The following is a 17,112-nucleotide window of genomic DNA, read 5'->3' as shown; positions in this document are numbered from 1 at the left end:
AATAGGTACAAATGGAACAAAAATAAAATAGATACTTTTGGAGATTCTACATGGAATGTTGCTACTATTGGAGATTCTACATGGAATGTTGCTATTCCACTAGCAACATTCCATGTAGAAGCCTGCGCGGCCACATTGGTGATCTGCAAGGGCCGACTTCTACATGGAATGTTGCTAGTGGAATAGGTACAAATGGAACAAAAATAAAATAGATACTTTTGGAGATTCTACATGGAATGTTGCTACTATTGGAGATTCTACATGGAATGTTGCTATTCCACTAGCAACATTCCATGTAGAAGCCTGCGCGGCCACATTGGTGATCTGCAAGGGCCGACTTCTACATGGAATGTTGCTAGTGGAATAGGTACAAATGGAACAAAAATAAAATAGATACTATTGGAGATTCTACATGGAATGTTGCTACTATTGGAGATTCTACATGGAATGTTGCTACTATTGGACATTCTACATGGAATGTTGCTATTCCACTAGCGTATGTGCAGGACGTCAGACTCACAGAAGCAGAAGCCTGCGCGGCCACATTGGTGATCTGCAAGGGCCGACTTCTACATGGAATGTTGCTAGTGGAATAGCAACAATCCATTTGGAATCTCAAATAGTAGCAACAGTGGAGGAGTGGCCTAGTGGTTAGGGTGGTGGACTTTGGTCCTGGGGAACTGAGGAACTGAGTTGGATTCCCACTTCAGGCACAGGCAGCTCCTTGTGACTCTGGGCAAGTCACTTAACCCTCCATTGCCCCATGTAAGCCGCATTGAGCCTGCCATGAGTGGGAAAGCGCGGGGTACAAATGTAACAAAAAAAAAAAAAAGATGTAGCGGAATTAGAAAAGGCTCAAAGAAGAGTGACTAAATTGATAAAGGGGGTGGAACTCCTCTCGTATGAGGAAAGGCTAAAGAGGTTAGGGGTCTTCAGCTTGGAAAAGAGAGAGCTGAGGAGAGAGATGATTGAGATCTACAAAATCCTGAGTGGTGTAGAACAAGTAGAAGTGAATTGAATTTTTTTTTTTAACTCTATCAAAAAGCACAAAGACTAGGGGACACTCAAGGAAGTTTATATGGAAATACTATTTGCGTTTCTACCAGGTAACTTGTGACCTGGATTGGCCACTGTTGGAAACAGGATACTGGGCTAGATGGACCATTGGTCTGACACAGTATGGCTACTCTTATGTTCTTAAACTCTTTCCCACAGCACCTCCACCTGTGCTCCTCATGATATTGCTGCCCACTAATCCCTGGCTGTACTGCCAAAGCGGTACAACCCCTCTGGAGATTTGTTCACTGGCTCAGGAAGGTCTTTCTAGACTTATTGCAGTTACCAGCTGACTGAACCAAGGGGCTGGATGGGTGAGGTGGCATGGGGGAGCAGGAACAGAAATGAGGCTGAGCCACCTGGCTCACCCCTTTGTATCTCTCGCCCATAGCCTACCTCCTGTCCAGTCAGGTTCCTGCCATGGCCTTATCCCTTGGCCCTTGGTGTTCAGTGATGAGACCACCTCCCATCCTCCAAGGGGACATTCTGGCTCGGGGACTCCCTTTAACCCGCATAGCAGCAACCAGGTGACTCTTCCTCATTAACCTCAGCAAGTTTTTGGCTAAGACTTATTTTGAGTGAAAAAAGTAAAATGTTCCTCCTAGGACAGGCCTGTTCCATTACACGAGCCATCTTCGACTCTTGAGCTGTTCTGTTCTAACTCTTTCCCAATACAACCAGAGTAGTTTCCAGTATGAATTCCATCTTGGAGCTACCAGGATCATCATATTCCATGTATCATGACCCAGATCTGTTAATATGTACTAACTCTTACCTATGGAGAACTAGTGGTCCGAATAGGGAGTAAGCGATTAACCATGAAAAGCTTATAAATTGATTTAAACCTAATCCACAGGATTTCACAATGGAGCTTCCTCCATAACTGAGGGGCCAGAACAAGAGTCTGAAACCTAGACCAAGGTGAGGTGTCTCTGTATCTTGCCCTCTTCTGGGGGGGTGGGGGCAGTGTGTGTGTCTCTGTATCTTGCCCTCTTCTGGTGGTGCGGGCAGTGTCTTTCTCTGTATCTTGCCCTCTTCTGGGGGGGGGGGGGCATTGTGTGTCTCTGTATCTTGCCCTCTTCTGGGAGGGGTGGGGGCAGTGTGTGTGTCTCTGTATCTTGCCCTCTTCTGGGGGGTGGGGGCAGTGTCTTTCTCTGTATCTTGCCCTCTTCTGGGGGGGTGGGGGCAGTGTGTGTGTCTCTGTATCTTGCCCTCTTCTGGGGGGGTGGGGGCAGTGTGTGTGTCTCTGTATCTTGCCCTCTTCTGGGGGGTGGGGGCAGTGTCTTTCTCTGTATCTTGCCCTCTTCTGGGGGGGTGGGGGCAGTGTGTGTGTCTCTGTATCTTGCCCTCTTCTGGGGGGTGAGGGCAGTGTGTGTGTCTCTGTATCTTGCCCTCTTCTGGGGGGGTGGGGGCAGTGTGTTTCTCTGTATCTTGCCCTCTTCTGGGGGGTGGGGGCAGTGTGTGTGTCTCTGTATCTTGCCCTCTTCTGGGGGGGGTGGGGGCAGTGTCTTTCTCTGTATCTTGCCCTCTTCTGGGGGGGTGGGGGCAGTGTGTGTGTCTCTGTATCTTGCCCTCTTCTGGGGGGGGTGGGGGCAGTGTGTGTGTCTCTGTATCTTGCCCTCTTCTGGGGGGGTGGGGGCAGTGTGTGTGTCTCTGTATCTTGCCCTCTTCTGGGGGTGGGGGCAGTGTCTTTCTCTGTATCTTGCCCTCTTCTGGGGGGGGGGCATTGTGTGTCTCTGTATCTTGCCCTCTTCTGGGGGTGGGGCAGTACCTTCTTCTGGGGGCAGTGTTTGTCTCTGTAGCATGTTGCTGTTGGGTAGTGCAACCGTGCCGTGGGTGGGTGTCTGCACTCTGTACATAGTTTCTAGGGAATGACACATAGGCAGGACAGGTAAATCGAAAGCTGCAGGTCTTGTCTCTGGTCTCCGCCCTCTGCTGTGATTTCCAGGTGGTGAGAGAGCTAAATAAGGCTCTAGCAGGGCTCCCTTTGCAGGTAAGTGGGAGGTGAGGGAAGCGATCCTGGTCTCCGGCTGGCTGTCTCTTAGGTCGGTGAGTGCTAATCCCGGGCAGTGGATCTAGGGGGGGGCCCTCTTTAGGAGGTTTGTGTCTGGAAGGGAAGGGGAGTGGGATCTCTGATCAGACTTAACCTGTGATTTTACTGTGCTGGAAAAGAATCGCCTTTTGCCTCTTCTTAGAGCCAGCCATGCCAGAGGCAGGACTATGAGCACCTGGCACTGGGGAGGGTTTGTTCAGGCGCATTGTTACCTTAACTTTTCACCTCTCACTACACTTCTGTTCACATATTGTACCAAAGAAGTGATTTATTTATCTGAATGAATGACTCTTCTTTCTACTGCGAACAAGCCAGTTCTGGAATCGGTGGCTCCCTGTACCCTGTTTACACACCCTCCCCTAAACCAAGTGCTGCTGGACTAGGTGAGGTGCTGTGTTAGGACTGGGAGCCTGGGGTGGGGGTGGGGGTGGGGGGGTCATGAATAGTGCAGCAAAGGGGACCAGTACAGGAAAGCAAAAGAGACGGAGAGGGACCCAGTCGGGACAGCCTTGTCTTTTACTGGCCCAGCAAAACTGCCCCACTACAGCTCAGGGGCAAGAGCTGTGTTCCAAGCAGAGACACCTCAGGGGTTTGGGGAGGGGACGGGAGGAGGGACGATGAACAGAAAGTTAAATTTGCTGCCCTGATTTATTTATTTATTTTTCAGTGTTCAGACATTCCTCGGAGGCTCATTCTTATTGTTATAGACTGAGGGGAACAGTTCCAGTGACCTCAGGCCTTGTGCACTTTTTTCCCTTTATAATGCCTGGAGCCCATATTGGCTCCCCAGGTCAGCAGCACTGAAATATCGGGGTAAGGGACTACCCTCCCAGTGAACCCGCACTTTCAGCTTCAGTAAAGAGGCCGATGTCCCACAGCTAATTAAAGGAGCTCTCCTCTCTTGTGGAGGCAGATGAAGACCATATGGCCCATCCATGCCATATACTCTCCCTATCACTCCCTTACAGATCTTATGTACTTGTCCCAAGTTCTCTTGAATTCAGATACTGTTTTCCTCTCCACCGGGAGGCTGTTCCATGAATTCACCACCCTTTCCGTGAAGAAGTATTTCCTCGGGTTACTTCTGAGTCTTTCCCCCCTTTCACCTTCATCCTTTGCCCCCTCCTTCCAGAGCTTCCTTTCCGTGGAAAGAGACTCTCCTCCTGTGCATTTATGCCGCAGAGGTATTTAAATGTCTCTATCATATCTCCCCTCTCCTGCCTTTCTTCCAAAAAATACATATTGAGATCTTTAAGTCTGTCCCCCATATTCTCTGTGACGAAGACCACTGACCATTTTAGTCGCTGCCCTCTGAGCTGACTCCATCCCTGCCCTAGTTCTAATTTACCTATATAACCCTCGCTCTCATCAGAGATTTGATTATTGAGCACTTTTCAGGGGCCACGGGATAAGTCAGGCTACGAGTTGTACAGGACCTAGAACAGCAAAGGCAGTGAGAGACGGCAGTGCTGAGTCTCTACATCATTCCAAGTGACATGGAAGTTAGAGCGAACTTCCTGGAGCTGATGCCAGGTGAATGAAACAATAAGGTTGATCTTGCTACACTCCCAGGCTGCTCTCGCCAGAGAGTTAGTCAACCGGGCATAGTTGCCTGGCAGCCTGACAGAAAACCGTCAAGCCCAGTGGAGACTCGGTAAAATATGTGGAAAATCAGATTGTGTGTGTGTGTGTGGGTTTGGGAGGGGAAAGGTGATGGTAGTCATGTGAGCAACACTTCCTGTTCTGCACTGCTTGTGATCTTTGCATAACTTATGTTCAGAGAGAATTGGATTTTTATTAGGTTGTGGTGCCTTTGTGTAAAAAAAAAAAAAAAAAGTCACCTGTGTGGTTTCAAAGACTCCTGAACAGAAGCTCTCTGGAGAATTCTTATATTGATTCAACAATAGACATTTGAGACTGCAAAGATAGACTGTGCAGCCCAACGCTGGGTACAGACGCAGGGGCGTAGCCAGATAGTGGATTTTGGATGGGCCTAGATAAGAAGTGGGTGGGCACCAAGTGTCCCCCCCCCCCCCCCCATTATCTTAAAAAAAAAAATCTCAGCTGGCAGGAAAATGCTGCTCTCCACCTCAGCAGGCATGCGCAGCTTAGGACAGTGATGGGCAACCTTTTGAGCTTGGTGTGTCAAAATTCGCCAAAAAACTGAGCATAACTCGGGTGGTGTGTCACTTCGAGAAAAATCACTGCTACTAGGACCGCCCCCGGGCCCCCCCTACCCGAGATCGCTGCCCACCCGAGGTCGCCGGGGCCCCCCTCCACCCGCTACCGGGCCCGGAACTAACCTTAAAGCCTCCTTTCACGTCGCAGCAGCAGGGCAGACCTCTCCTCCTTCCTTCTGTGCTCCGCCCTTGCGGATGTTACGTCAGGCGAGGGCGGGACACGGAAGGAAGGAGTGGCCTGCCCTGCTGCTGCGACGTGAAAGGAGGCTTTAAGGTTAGTTTCCGGGAGCGAGGAGGGAGGGCAGACCACACTGCGGCGGCGCCGTGTGTCATCGAAAATGGCTATGCGTGTCATAGGTTCGCCATCAGGGGCTTAGGAAGTTCAGACTGCTGAAGTGGAGAGCAGCATTTTTGGCCCCAACAGAGGGAGGTCTTCAGCTGGTAGAGCTTGGGATCCCCACCAGCTACTGCTAAGGCTGTGCCGCTGTTGGGTGGGCCCTGGCCCACCCAGGCCCACCTGTGGCTACGCCACTGGTACAGAGATGCTGACTGGCAGCACTCACCGAACCAGACTGTTCAGGTACTGGGTTCATGTTCTGAAGAAGTTATGGCCTAGGTGGTCTCTATGTGTCGCCTTGAGGTTTTCTGCCTGTTTCTGGGAGCCAGTCATGTCAAGGATATGTGATTTTGATAAGTTCTCGCATTAATATTCTCCTGCTTTTACTCCCCCCTCCCTCTTTTTTTTCAGCTTATGGGCTTGGAAGGCCGGTGAATGAGGAAGCAGCTATGGTTACCAAACACCTCTTCCTGGCATCCTGAACAGTACCACAGAGATGGTGCTGGCACTTCCAAATGTGGACCATGAGACCCTCTGTCCCTCAAGGAAGAGAACCCTTTGCAGGGTGGCTGGTACTGTTTCGGGGTTGTGCGTTGACCAACAGCCAAGGGCATGGAAGTGTGTTGGGGGAACTTCTTTGAATCAGCAGAATTTGTGACAGGACGGAGGACGTGGAGACGGGCAGCATGCCTCAGAAGGCCTCGGGTCAGGTGCCCCTCCGGAGCCGCCGAGCCCAGCTGCTGCTGGTGAACTCTTTCACCTGTGGCCTGGAGGTCTGCTTGGCAGTGGGCACGACCTATGTACCCCCCCTCCTTCTGAAGGCAGGTGTGGAAGAAACCTTCATGACCATGGTTTTAGGTACAGGAGAATGTTCTGGTTGGCATTGTGTACGTGACGCTTGCACTTCTGTTGCCTGGGCTGTACCTGTTCTGGTAAAAGCAAAGAAGCAGATCTGAAGAAAACCTTATTTAAAGGAGTGTTTTATTCACTAAAATAGGAAAAAGAGACAAATGTCATGTTTCGCCCTTTGCAGGGCCGCATCGGGGGCAAAAACCCTCTGCGATTGAGCTGCAAAATGTGCTTGAGAGAGAGAGAGAGAAGCTACTATTTTTATCACATAGGTGATACCTATGTTTTACACATAGTGGGAGGTTTTGTGCCCCTGACGCAGCCCAGCAAGGGGCAAAACATGACCTGTGTGTGTGGAGCTTGCACTGTTGCTGCCTGTGCTGGGCTGTGTGTTTAACTTGCACTGCTGTTGTATTTTTAAGCCTGTGGAACAGGGGCGTAGCCAAACAACAGATTTTGGGTGGGCCTAGGCAAGAAGTAGGTGGGCACCAAGTGTTCGCTCTCTCCCCCCCCCCCCCCCCCCCAACCACTACCCAAATATATCTCAGCTGGTGAGAAAACGCTTCTTTCCATCTTGGCAGTCTGCAGCAGGCATGCGCTGAAAACTGAGCATGCGCACGTGCCGTTATTGTGGAGAGTAGCGTTTTCGTTACCATCAGGGGGAAATCTTGAGCTGGCCGAGCTCAGGACTCCCACCAGCTAAACGTGTGCTACTGTTGGGTGGGCCCCGGCCTACCCAGGCCCACCTGTGGCTACGCCACTGCTGTGGAAAGGATGTATAAAAGTTGTTGCCAGCCCAGGATATAGCAAAGTTTCTTCTCTCTTTCCTTTTGCAGGTATTGGGCCTGTCCTTGGTCTTCTCTTTGTTCCGCTGATCGGTTCTGCTAGTGATCAATGGCGAAGCCGCTACGGCCGACGACGGCCCTTCATCTGGCTCCTCTGCCTGGGGGTCCTGCTGGGCCTCGTCATAATCCCACACGCCGGCCGCCTGTCTGCGTTTTTCAGCCGCGGCTTTGGCAGCATGAACATCGCCTTTCTCATCTTTGGAATCTGCGTGCTGGATTTCTGTGGCCAGGCCTGCTTCACTCCTCTCGAGGCCTTGATCTCCGACCTCTTCCAGGACGTTGACAACTGCCGGCATGCCTTCTCCATGTACTCCTTCACGGTCAGTCTGGGTGGCTGCATTGGCTACCTACTTCCAGCTATTAATTGGAAACAGACTGTTTTGGCAAGTTATGTTGGCGGTCAGGAGGAATGCCTCTTCAGCCTGCTGCTACTCATCTTCCTCTGCTGCACTGTGGTCACCTTGTTTGTGAAGGAGGAGGTGCTGGTGCCCCCAGTGGAGCTCCGGGACGAGCGAGCGCTGAAGGACTTGCCCCGGCCTTTGTCTGTCAGATGCTGCTGCTTCTCTGGCCACCCCTTGCGGCTGCTTTTCTGGGCTTCCCGCATTGTACTGGCACTAAGGAATTTCTGCTCCCTCTTCTCTCGGTTATATAGCCTCTGCTGCCATGTGCCCAAGGTCATTCGGCGCCTCTTCGTGGCCAAACTCTGTAGCTGGATGGCACTCATGACGTTTTTGTTGTTTTACACGGATTTTGTGGGGGAGGGGCTGTATCATGGGTTGCCCATGGCCCAACCAGGGACAGAGGCCAGACGGCGGTATGATGAAGGTAAGAAATCCAACGGACATTCGCTCTGATGAAAGGACCCAAATTAGACGCCCTGCACAAACGCCATGTGTTGCACTGTAGGTGGGAGAGGAAGAGGAATCCGTGACTGGTGCAGAGCTCCAGGTGGGATCTAGGCCAGTTATTCTCAACTCGGTCTTGGGACACACACGGTCGGTCCGGTTTTCAGGATACTCGGAATGAAGATGCATGAGATAAATTTGCATGGACTGCCTGCATTGTTTGCTCCTGCATATTCGTTGTGGGTATCTTGAAACCTGATTGCCTAGATGTGTCCCAAGGACTGGGGTGAGAACCCTTGATCTAGGTCCAGGTCCAACCGGTCAGCTTTTCAGGATATCCCTAATGAATATTAGCATTCCTGTTCAGGGGCGTAGGCAGACCTGACATTTTGGGTGGGCCCTTCTCACCCCAACCCCTATCCCTGTACATACATACAATATAGTTTTTTTGTTTTTTTTTAAATAACCAAACATCTGCCAATTTCTCTCTGAACCCCCCTCCCCCGGTCGTACCTCAGAGCCGTTGTCCATAGCAATTCCTATAGGTGCCCTGCAGGCTTCTCTCTACCAAGAAGTGACATCATTGAGGGCAGGACATGATAGAGAGAAGACTGCAGGACTGGTGCAGGATGCCACTGGCAGTCTCTGAGGTAGACTGGGAGGGGGGGTAGAGAGACAGACAGATGCCAGGCCACAAGTGGAGAAGAGGGCGAGAGAGTAGTGAGGCACTGCCACTAAAGACTTTTGGGGCCTCATGGGCTGCTGACTGGGTGGGCCTGAGGCAAGAATGGGTGGGCCTGTGCCCACCCTTAGCTACGCCACTGTTCCTGTTACTTTCTTTGTATGCAAATCTGTCTCGGTCCACATTCATTAAGGATATTCTGAAACCCTGAACACAGAGGACTGGGAATGAAGACCATTGACTCAGAGATGCCAGGTTACCCAGTTTCAGGCTGGAGTCTTTTTGGCCAGTGAAGTCCTGGTTTTGAACTTGCATTTCAAAGCAGTGTGAAAGTTGTAGTGCTTGATCTGCCCATTGAAATCAGTGCTGCAAGTCCATAATGCAAAAGGAACTGGGCAACATTCTGGGAAAGGGAGAGCCTGTTCCGAAAGGTTGGGGCTCTACCTTTAACTGGAATGCAACTAGGCTGCTGGTGCTGACTTTTAAAAAGGAGAGAGAGCAGCTTTTAAACTAAAATGGGGGAGGGGGGGGGGAAGCCAACAGTTGCCCAAACTGGTGGAGTATCCCCAAAGGATACTATTGAAATGGGATATTTGGGAATCCTGATAGAGAGGTTTCAATAATGGTGAAAGAGAGCCAGGAATGTTATGGGAGAACAGAGTAGGGAATGCAAATTATCACCATCAACTTTAAAGCACCTTGTAGATGCTAGGAAAAAAGAAACACAGTTTGAATTGTCTATATACAAATGCTAGAAGCCTAAACATTAAGATGGGAGAGTTGGAGTATATAGCAATGAAAATGTAGATATAATAGGCATCTCGGAACCCTGGTGGAAGGAGGACAATCAATGGGACACTGTTATCGGGGTACAAATTATATTACAATGATAGAGCGGATCAGATTGGAGGTGGGGTTGCGCTATATATTAAAGAGAGTTGAATCAAACAGAATAAAAATTCCACATGTCAAGGGGGTTAGGGTTGTACTACTGTCCGCCAGGTCAAAACGAACAGAAAAATGGTCAAATGTTTTTACAGATATTAGGAAAGCAGGCAAATTTGGCAACATTATAATAATGAGCGATTTCAATTGCACTCAATTCTGGTCGCCGTATCTCATCAAAACATATAATGAAACTAAAAAAAGTTCAAAGAAGAGCAGCCAAAATGATAAAGGGGATGGAACTCCTCTCGTATGAGGTTATCAATAGAAATCAAACAAAATAAAACATGGAAAAGAAAATAAGATACCTTTTTTATTGGACATAACTTAATACATTTCTTGATTAGCTTTCGAAGGTTGCCCTTCTTCCTCAGATCGGAAATAAGCAAATGTGCTAGCTGACAGTGTATATAAGTGAAAACATTCAAGCATTACTATGATAGTCTGACAGGGTGGGAGGATGGGGTTCCTAGCCCATTATAAACCATAAAGCTGTATGTCTCTGTTGATCACCCCACCCCTCACCTATCCACACCCATCCTGTTAGAATATCAAAGATATGCTTTGATGTCCCCATGCATACTTCCTACCCACCCCCATCCTCCCACCCTGTCAGACTGTCATAGTAATGCTTGAATGTTTTCACTTATATACACTGTCAGCTAGCACATTTGCTTATTTCCGATCTGAGGAAGAAGGGCAACCTTCGAAAGCTAATCAAGAAATGTATTAAGTTATGTCCAATAAAAAAGGTATCATCTTATTTTCTTTTCCATGTTTTATTTTGTTTGATTTCTATTGATAACCTTAAGAGTGGACTAACACGGCTACCACACTCCTCTACTCTCGTATGAGGAAAGGCTAAAGAGGTTAGGGCTCTTCAGCTTGGAAAAGAGATGATGGAGGTCTACAAAATCCTGAGTGGGGTAGAACAAGTAGAGGTAAATTGATTTTTTTTTTTTTTTACACTCGTTCCAAAAGTACAAAGACTAGGGGACATTTGACGTTGCATGGAAATACTTTTAAAACAAATAGGAGGAAATATTTTTTCACTCAAAAAAATAGTTAAGCTCTGGAACTCACTGCCGGAGGATGTGGTAACATATCAGGATTTTAAAAAGGTTTGGACAAATTCTGGAGGAAAAGTCCATAGTCTGCTATTGAGACAGACATGGGGGGAAACCACTGCTTGCCTTGAGTTTGATAGCATTGAATGTTGCTGCTGTTTGGGTTTCTGCCAGGTACTTGTGACCTGGATTAACCACTGTTGGAAGCAGGATACTGGGCTAGTTGGACCATTGGTCTGACCCAGTAGGGCTATTCTTATGTTCTTAAAATGGTGGGGTGGTCAGAAATCCAGGACTGTCCAAGAATCTCCAGCCTGGAACTGGGTAACTTGGTATCTCTATGGTCTAGGCCAGTGGTTCCCAAACTTGTTTTCAGGATATCTGCAATAAATATTCATGATTAGGTTGTCAGGATATCCCTAATGAATATGCATATCCTAATAGTATTCATTAGGGATCCTGAAAACCTGACTGGCTGAGGTTCCCCCTAGAACAGGTATGGGAACCACTGACCCTAGGCTCTGTCAAATCTGATAAATGCTTTAGGACAGTGATTCTCAAACCTACCCTGGTGAACCTCCAGGATATGCATGAGACAGAGTTGCTTGCCTGTCACCTCCATCATGCAAATCTTATGCATGTTCATCGAGGATATCATGGTTGGTGGTCACCCAAGACAAGTTTATGAAACAGTGCTTTAGGAAACTTTTCCGGAAGGTGGCACTGAGGAGCAGGAAGTGTGGAGGAGAGCAGCCGGGAGTAGAGAGGATGGGAGATGGAGAAGGAAGAGCTGCCACAACAGGACAGGTGGAAGGAGTGGCCTAATGGCTAGTATAGCAGGCTTTGACCCTGGTAACTTGCCTTCAATTCCCACTGCAGCTCCTTGTGACCTTGGACAAGTCACTTAACCGTCCATTGCCCCAGGTACAAAAACTTAGATTGTGAGCCTTCTAGGGACAGAGAAACTACCTGCATATAATGTGTACAGTGCTGCCCTCTAGGGACAGAGAAAGTACCTGCATATAATGTGAACAGCACTGCGTACATCTAGTAGCGCTATATAAATGATTAGTAGTAGGGTAGAGGTTAAGGTTCCTCAAGCTTTATTAACCACCTTTCTTCATTAAATATCAAAGTGGTGTATAATGAACTACATTTCCTTGACCTAATTTGTCAGCAAAATGCAATGCCAATGGTTAGGACCTACAAGGATGTGGAGGTACTGACATGGTGGCAGCTGGGAGGCAGGGGCAGCAGAATACTTTCTTTGTTTGGGGGTGCCCAAGTTCCTCTCCCAATACTTCCATACCATCCTAGTTCCCTCGGTATCCTCTCTTCTTCCCCCTGTCCCTCTCAACCCTCCTCCCATTGTGTCAAGCATTTCTCTCTTTCCTTACTCCCTTCCCTCCCTCTCAATCCTTCATGGTCTCTAGCATCTCTCTCTCTCTCTTTCCCTCCCCTTTCAGCATAACCCTCCTACTCCCCTTGTCTGTGGTGTCCAGCATCCCACCCACTCTCCATGGTCTCCAACATGTCTCCTCTTCCTTCCCCCTTCAGCATTTGACTCCTTCACTTCTCCCCCGCCCCCCTCCGCCTGTGGTGTCCAGCATTCCACCACTCTCCATGGTCTCCAGCATCTCTCTTCTCCCCTGCCCTCCCCCCTCCTCTCCAGCATCTATCTACTTCCTTCTCTTCTCTGACTGTGGTGTTCTGTTTCAGAAGGGATGGAAGCCGGCCAGCCAGCCTTGAATATGCACAGATGTATGGTAAGAGAAGAAGGGTAGCAAAATTATGGTGGTGCCATGGAACCTGTGGCTCCTGTTCTGGGGCCTATGCTGGAAGGGATGAGGGTACAGCCATGGAGCACTTCAGTTTATCACTCTTTTTGAGGCCAGAGACAAACTGTGTGTGGCAGGTGCCATAATCTGAAAGTCCCCCGTTTTAAAGAAGGAACCATGGGGTCAGACAGGTACACTCCCTAGAGAATTTGCTGGCTGGAGTTGTGCATCGCTGTGGACTGGCTAAACTAATAAGGGAGCCCGATTGGTCTCTTTTTCTCTTTCTTTTTTTCTCTTTTGCTCTCTCCTTCCTGGTGTCCACATGGGCAGTCTGGGACCCTTGGCGCAGGGATCCCCAGCACACCTAACGTGGCTTCTCTTTCTCTCTTTTTTTTTTCTCTTTTTTTTTTCTTTTTTTCTCTTTTTTTTCTTTCTCTTTCTTTTTTTCATTCTCTTTCTCTTTCTCTTTCTCTCGTTTTCTCTTTTTCTCTCTTTCTCCTTCCTGGTGTCCACATGGGCAGTCTGGGACCCTTGGCGCAGGGATCCCCAGCACACCTAACGTGGCTTCTCTTTCTCTCTTTTTTTTTTCTCTTTTTTTTTTCTTTTTTTCTCTTTTTTTTCTTTCTCTTTCTTTTTTTCATTCTCTTTCTCTTTCTCTCGTTTTCTCTTTTTCTCTCTTTCTCCTTCCTGGTGTCCACATGGGCAGTCTGGGACCCTTGGCGCAGGGATCCCCAGCACACCTAACGTGGCTTCTCTTTCTCTATTTTTTTCTTTTTTTTTTCTTTTTTTCTCTTTTTTTTCTTTCTCTTTCTCTCTTTCTCTCGTTTTCTCTTTTTCTTTCTCTCGTTTTCTCTTTCTCTCTTTCTCCTTCCTGGTGTCCGCATGGGCAGTCTGGGACCCTTGGCGCAGGGATCCCCAGCACACCTAACGTGGCTGCTCTCTCTCTCTTTTTTTTCTCTTTTTTTTTCTTTTTTTCTCTTTTTTTTCTTTCTCTTTCTTTTTTTTCATTCTCTTTCTCTTTCTCTCGTTTTCTCTTTTTCTCTCTTTCTCCTTCCTGGTGTCCACATGGGCAGTCTGGGACCCTTGGCGCAGGGATCCCCAGCACACCTAACGTGGCTTCTCTTTCTCTATTTTTTTCTTTTTTTCTCTTTTTTTCTTTCTCTTTCTTTTTTTCATTCTCTTTCTCTTTCTCTTTCTCTCGTTTTCTCTTTTTCTCTCTTTCTCCTTCCTGGTGTCCACATGGGCAGTCTGGGACCCTTGGCGCAGGGATCCCCAGCACACCTAACGTGGCTTCTCTTTCTCTATTTTTTTCTTTTTTTTTTCTTTTTTTTCTCTTTTTTTTCTTTCTCTTTCTCTCTTTCTCTCGTTTTCTCTTTTTCTTTCTCTCGTTTTCTCTTTCTCTCTTTCTCCTTCCTGGTGTCCGCATGGGCAGTCTGGGACCCTTGGCGCAGGGATCCCCAGCACACCTAACGTGGCTTCTCTTTCTCTATTTTTTTCTTTTTTTTTTCTTTTTTCTCTTTTTTTTCTTTCTCTTTCTTTTTTTCATTCTCTTTCTCTTCTCTTTCTCTCGTTTTCTCTTTTTCTCTCTTTCTCCTTCCTGGTGTCCACATGGGCAGTCTGGGACCCTTGGCGCAGGGATCCCCAGCACACCTAACGTGGCTGCTCTCTCTCTCTTTTTTTTTCTCTTTTTTTTTCTTTTTTTCTCTTTTTTTTCTTTCTCTTTCTTTTTTTCATTCTCTTTCTCTCTTTCTCTCGTTTTCTCTTTTTCTTTCTCTCGTTTTCTCTTTTTCTCTCTTTCTCCTTCCTGGTGTCCGCATGGGCAGTCTGGGACCCTTGGCGCAGGGATCCCCAGCACACCTAACGTGGCTTCTCTTTCTCTATTTTTTTCTTTTTTTTTTCTTTTTTTCTTTTTTTTCTTTCTCTTTCTTTTTTTCATTCTCTTTCTCTTTCTCTTTCTCTCGTTTTCTCTTTTTCTCTCTTTCTCCTTCCTGGTGTCCACATGGGCAGTCTGGGACCCTTGGCGCAGGGATCCCCAGCACACCTAACGTGGCTTCTCTTTCTCTATTTTTTTTCTTTTTTTCTCTTTTTTTTTCTTTCTCTTTCTTTTTTTCATTCTCTTTCTCTTTCTCTTTCTCTCGTTTTCTCTTTTTCTCTCTTTCTCCTTCCTGGTGTCCACATGGGCAGTCTGGGACCCTTGGCGCAGGGATCCCCAGCACACCTAACGTGGCTTCTCTTTCTCTATTTTTTTCTTTTTTTTTTCTTTTTTTCTCTTTTTTTTCATTCTCTTTCTCTCTTTCTCTCGTTTTCTCTTTTTCTTTCTCTCGTTTTCTCTTTTTCTCTCTTTCTCCTTCCTGGTGTCCGCATGGGCAGTCTGGGACCCTTGGCGCAGGGATCCCCAGCACACCTAACGTGGCTGCTCTCTCTCTCTCCTTCCAGGTGTCCGCATGGGCAGTCTGGGACTCTTCCTGCAGTGTGCAGTTTCTATCCTGTTCTCCACCATCATGGACAGGCTGGTGACAGAGTTTGGGACCCGGGCTGTGTACCTGGCCAGCGTGGGGCTCTTTCCACTGGCAGCCTGCATCATGTGCTTCTCTCGTAGCATCGTCATCGTCACCATGTCAGCAGCACTGACGGGTGTGACCTTCTCTGCACTTCAGATACTTCCCTACACCCTGGCAACATTGTATCACCATGAGAAACAGGTAAGAATGTGGCAGCAGTGTGGGGGATGAATCGCACTGGGCAGGGGTTTGCTATATTGTAACAGGGTGTTGGCAGTGTTTTGACAGCAGACCTCTGGGACACCTTTACCAGAGTGCTTCAACAGTGCTAAAATAGGAAAACATAGTAGATGACAGCAAATAAAGACCTGTATGGCCCATCCTGTCCAAGGTAGGATGTGATGCCAATGGCGTTCCTGGGGGGGGGGGGGGTGCCACGCGCCACGCGCCTGTCTGCTCCGCTCGTTCCGTGCTCCCTCTGCCTCGGAACAGGTTACTTCCTGTTCCGGGGCACAGGGAGCATGGAACGAGCGAAGCCAACAGGCTGCTGTACCCAGATGGTAACTGACATGGCTTTAGTAACTGTTAATCTATTGGCCAGGAAATTTCAACACCTTGTCCCAGTTAGGCCCTAATGTAAACCTAGAGCTTTAGATACCACCGATGAAGGGACTTGTGTGGGAGTGCAGTGAGGGGTGTGAAAAAGGAGGTTGTGGGTCCTTGAGCAGAAAGGCAAGAATCTTTAACCCTTGTAGCCCAGGCTTGCCTATTTTCTTAAGTACTTCTCTTATTAGCGACACATTTGACGGAGCTTCAGATGTTCCAAACCGAATGCCAACTCTTGATTATAAAGCTCCGATAACGTTTCCAGTCTAATCCTTCTTCTTTCTGGTGCTTTTTGAATTTTAACACCTTTTCTTCAGGGTCTTTCCTTATGTCCTGTCTTTTTTTCTGTTTTTCCTCTTTCCTGTTGCTCTCCTCAGAAGACTAGATGAAAGGGACAGGGCAGCACTATCTCTCTTATAACCTAGTGTGGAACAGACTGGGCTAGGACTAGCCCAATCGGAGACACCGGGCCCCTGGGCTTTGTAAGTGTGACATTGCATGCATTGGCGGGGGCAAGGAGAGGAGGTCAGAGCTCCAGAGCTGCTGGGGGGGGGGGGGGGGGGGGCTCATTGGGGTATTAATGGTTGTATGGTCTGTCCATGTGGTACGTAACTCGGTTAGGATAGACTATGTTCATGGTGCTCACTCCTGTACTCTCTCGGTGGCGATATTGTCTCTTCTGCACCCCCATCTTGGAGACATAAATTAAATTTGGAAACTCTTCAGCAGCTGAAAAGAGATTGGAGAGTTTTTACTATTCCACAGTGCAAATTATGCACAATAGCTGTTTTCTTTTCTTAATTTATTTTTTCTGCCTTGCAGCCTATTTGCTTTGGACTCTCTTCTTGCCAGGATTGCTCTGATTTGTATTTGTTTTAATTGCACAGTAACCCCCGGGGCAACTCCTACCAGTTAATCCTTTGCCTGAAGAGGCTGCAGAAAGGATTAACCCCCCAGCCCAGAATGAAATACTGGTGCAGTCGATGGTAATAAGCCATCTGGACTACTGCAACGCACTATACGCTGGCTGCAAAGAACAGACTATCAAAAAAACTCCAAACAGCCCAGAATACTGCCGCCAGACTCATATTTGGAAAAACCAAATATGAAAGTGCAAAACCCCTAAGGGAGAAACTGCACTGGCTCCCACTTAATGAACGCATTGCATTCAAGATCTGCACGATTGTACACAAAATCATTCACGCAGACGCCCCAACCTACATGCTAAACCTCGTGGACCTACCTCCCAGAAACGCCACAAGAACATCCCGCAAATTTCTGAATTTGCACTTCCCCAGCTGTAAAGGACTAAAATACAAGCTGATGCATGCCACTATCTTCTCCTACACGAGCACGCAAATATGGAAT

At 48.0% G+C, this 17,112-nt stretch overlaps 1 protein-coding gene across 6 annotated transcripts in view; it reads left to right on the top strand.

Annotated features, from left to right (window-relative positions):
* SLC45A3 (solute carrier family 45 member 3) overlaps window positions 1-17,112 on the top strand; it is a 42,183-nt gene that overhangs the window by 22,531 nt on the left and 2,540 nt on the right. Inside the window, exons 1-4 of one of the 6 annotated variants that reach the window (XM_030221221.1) lie at window positions 1,913-1,977; window positions 6,038-6,484; window positions 7,312-8,145; window positions 15,074-15,339. In XM_030221221.1, the coding sequence (XP_030077081.1) occupies window positions 6,313-6,484; window positions 7,312-8,145; window positions 15,074-15,339 (1,272 nt within the window). In that variant the 5' untranslated portion in view covers window positions 1,913-1,977; window positions 6,038-6,312. The other 5 variants (XM_030221223.1, XM_030221220.1, XM_030221222.1 and 2 more) reach the window with 5 other exon arrangements.

Source organism: Microcaecilia unicolor, chromosome 12, assembly GCF_901765095.1.
Source record: "Microcaecilia unicolor chromosome 12, aMicUni1.1, whole genome shotgun sequence".
NCBI lineage: Eukaryota > Metazoa > Chordata > Amphibia > Gymnophiona > Siphonopidae > Microcaecilia > Microcaecilia unicolor.
Note: the sequence above shows the minus strand (reverse complement) of the source record. Positions and strands in the feature narration are given on the sequence as shown.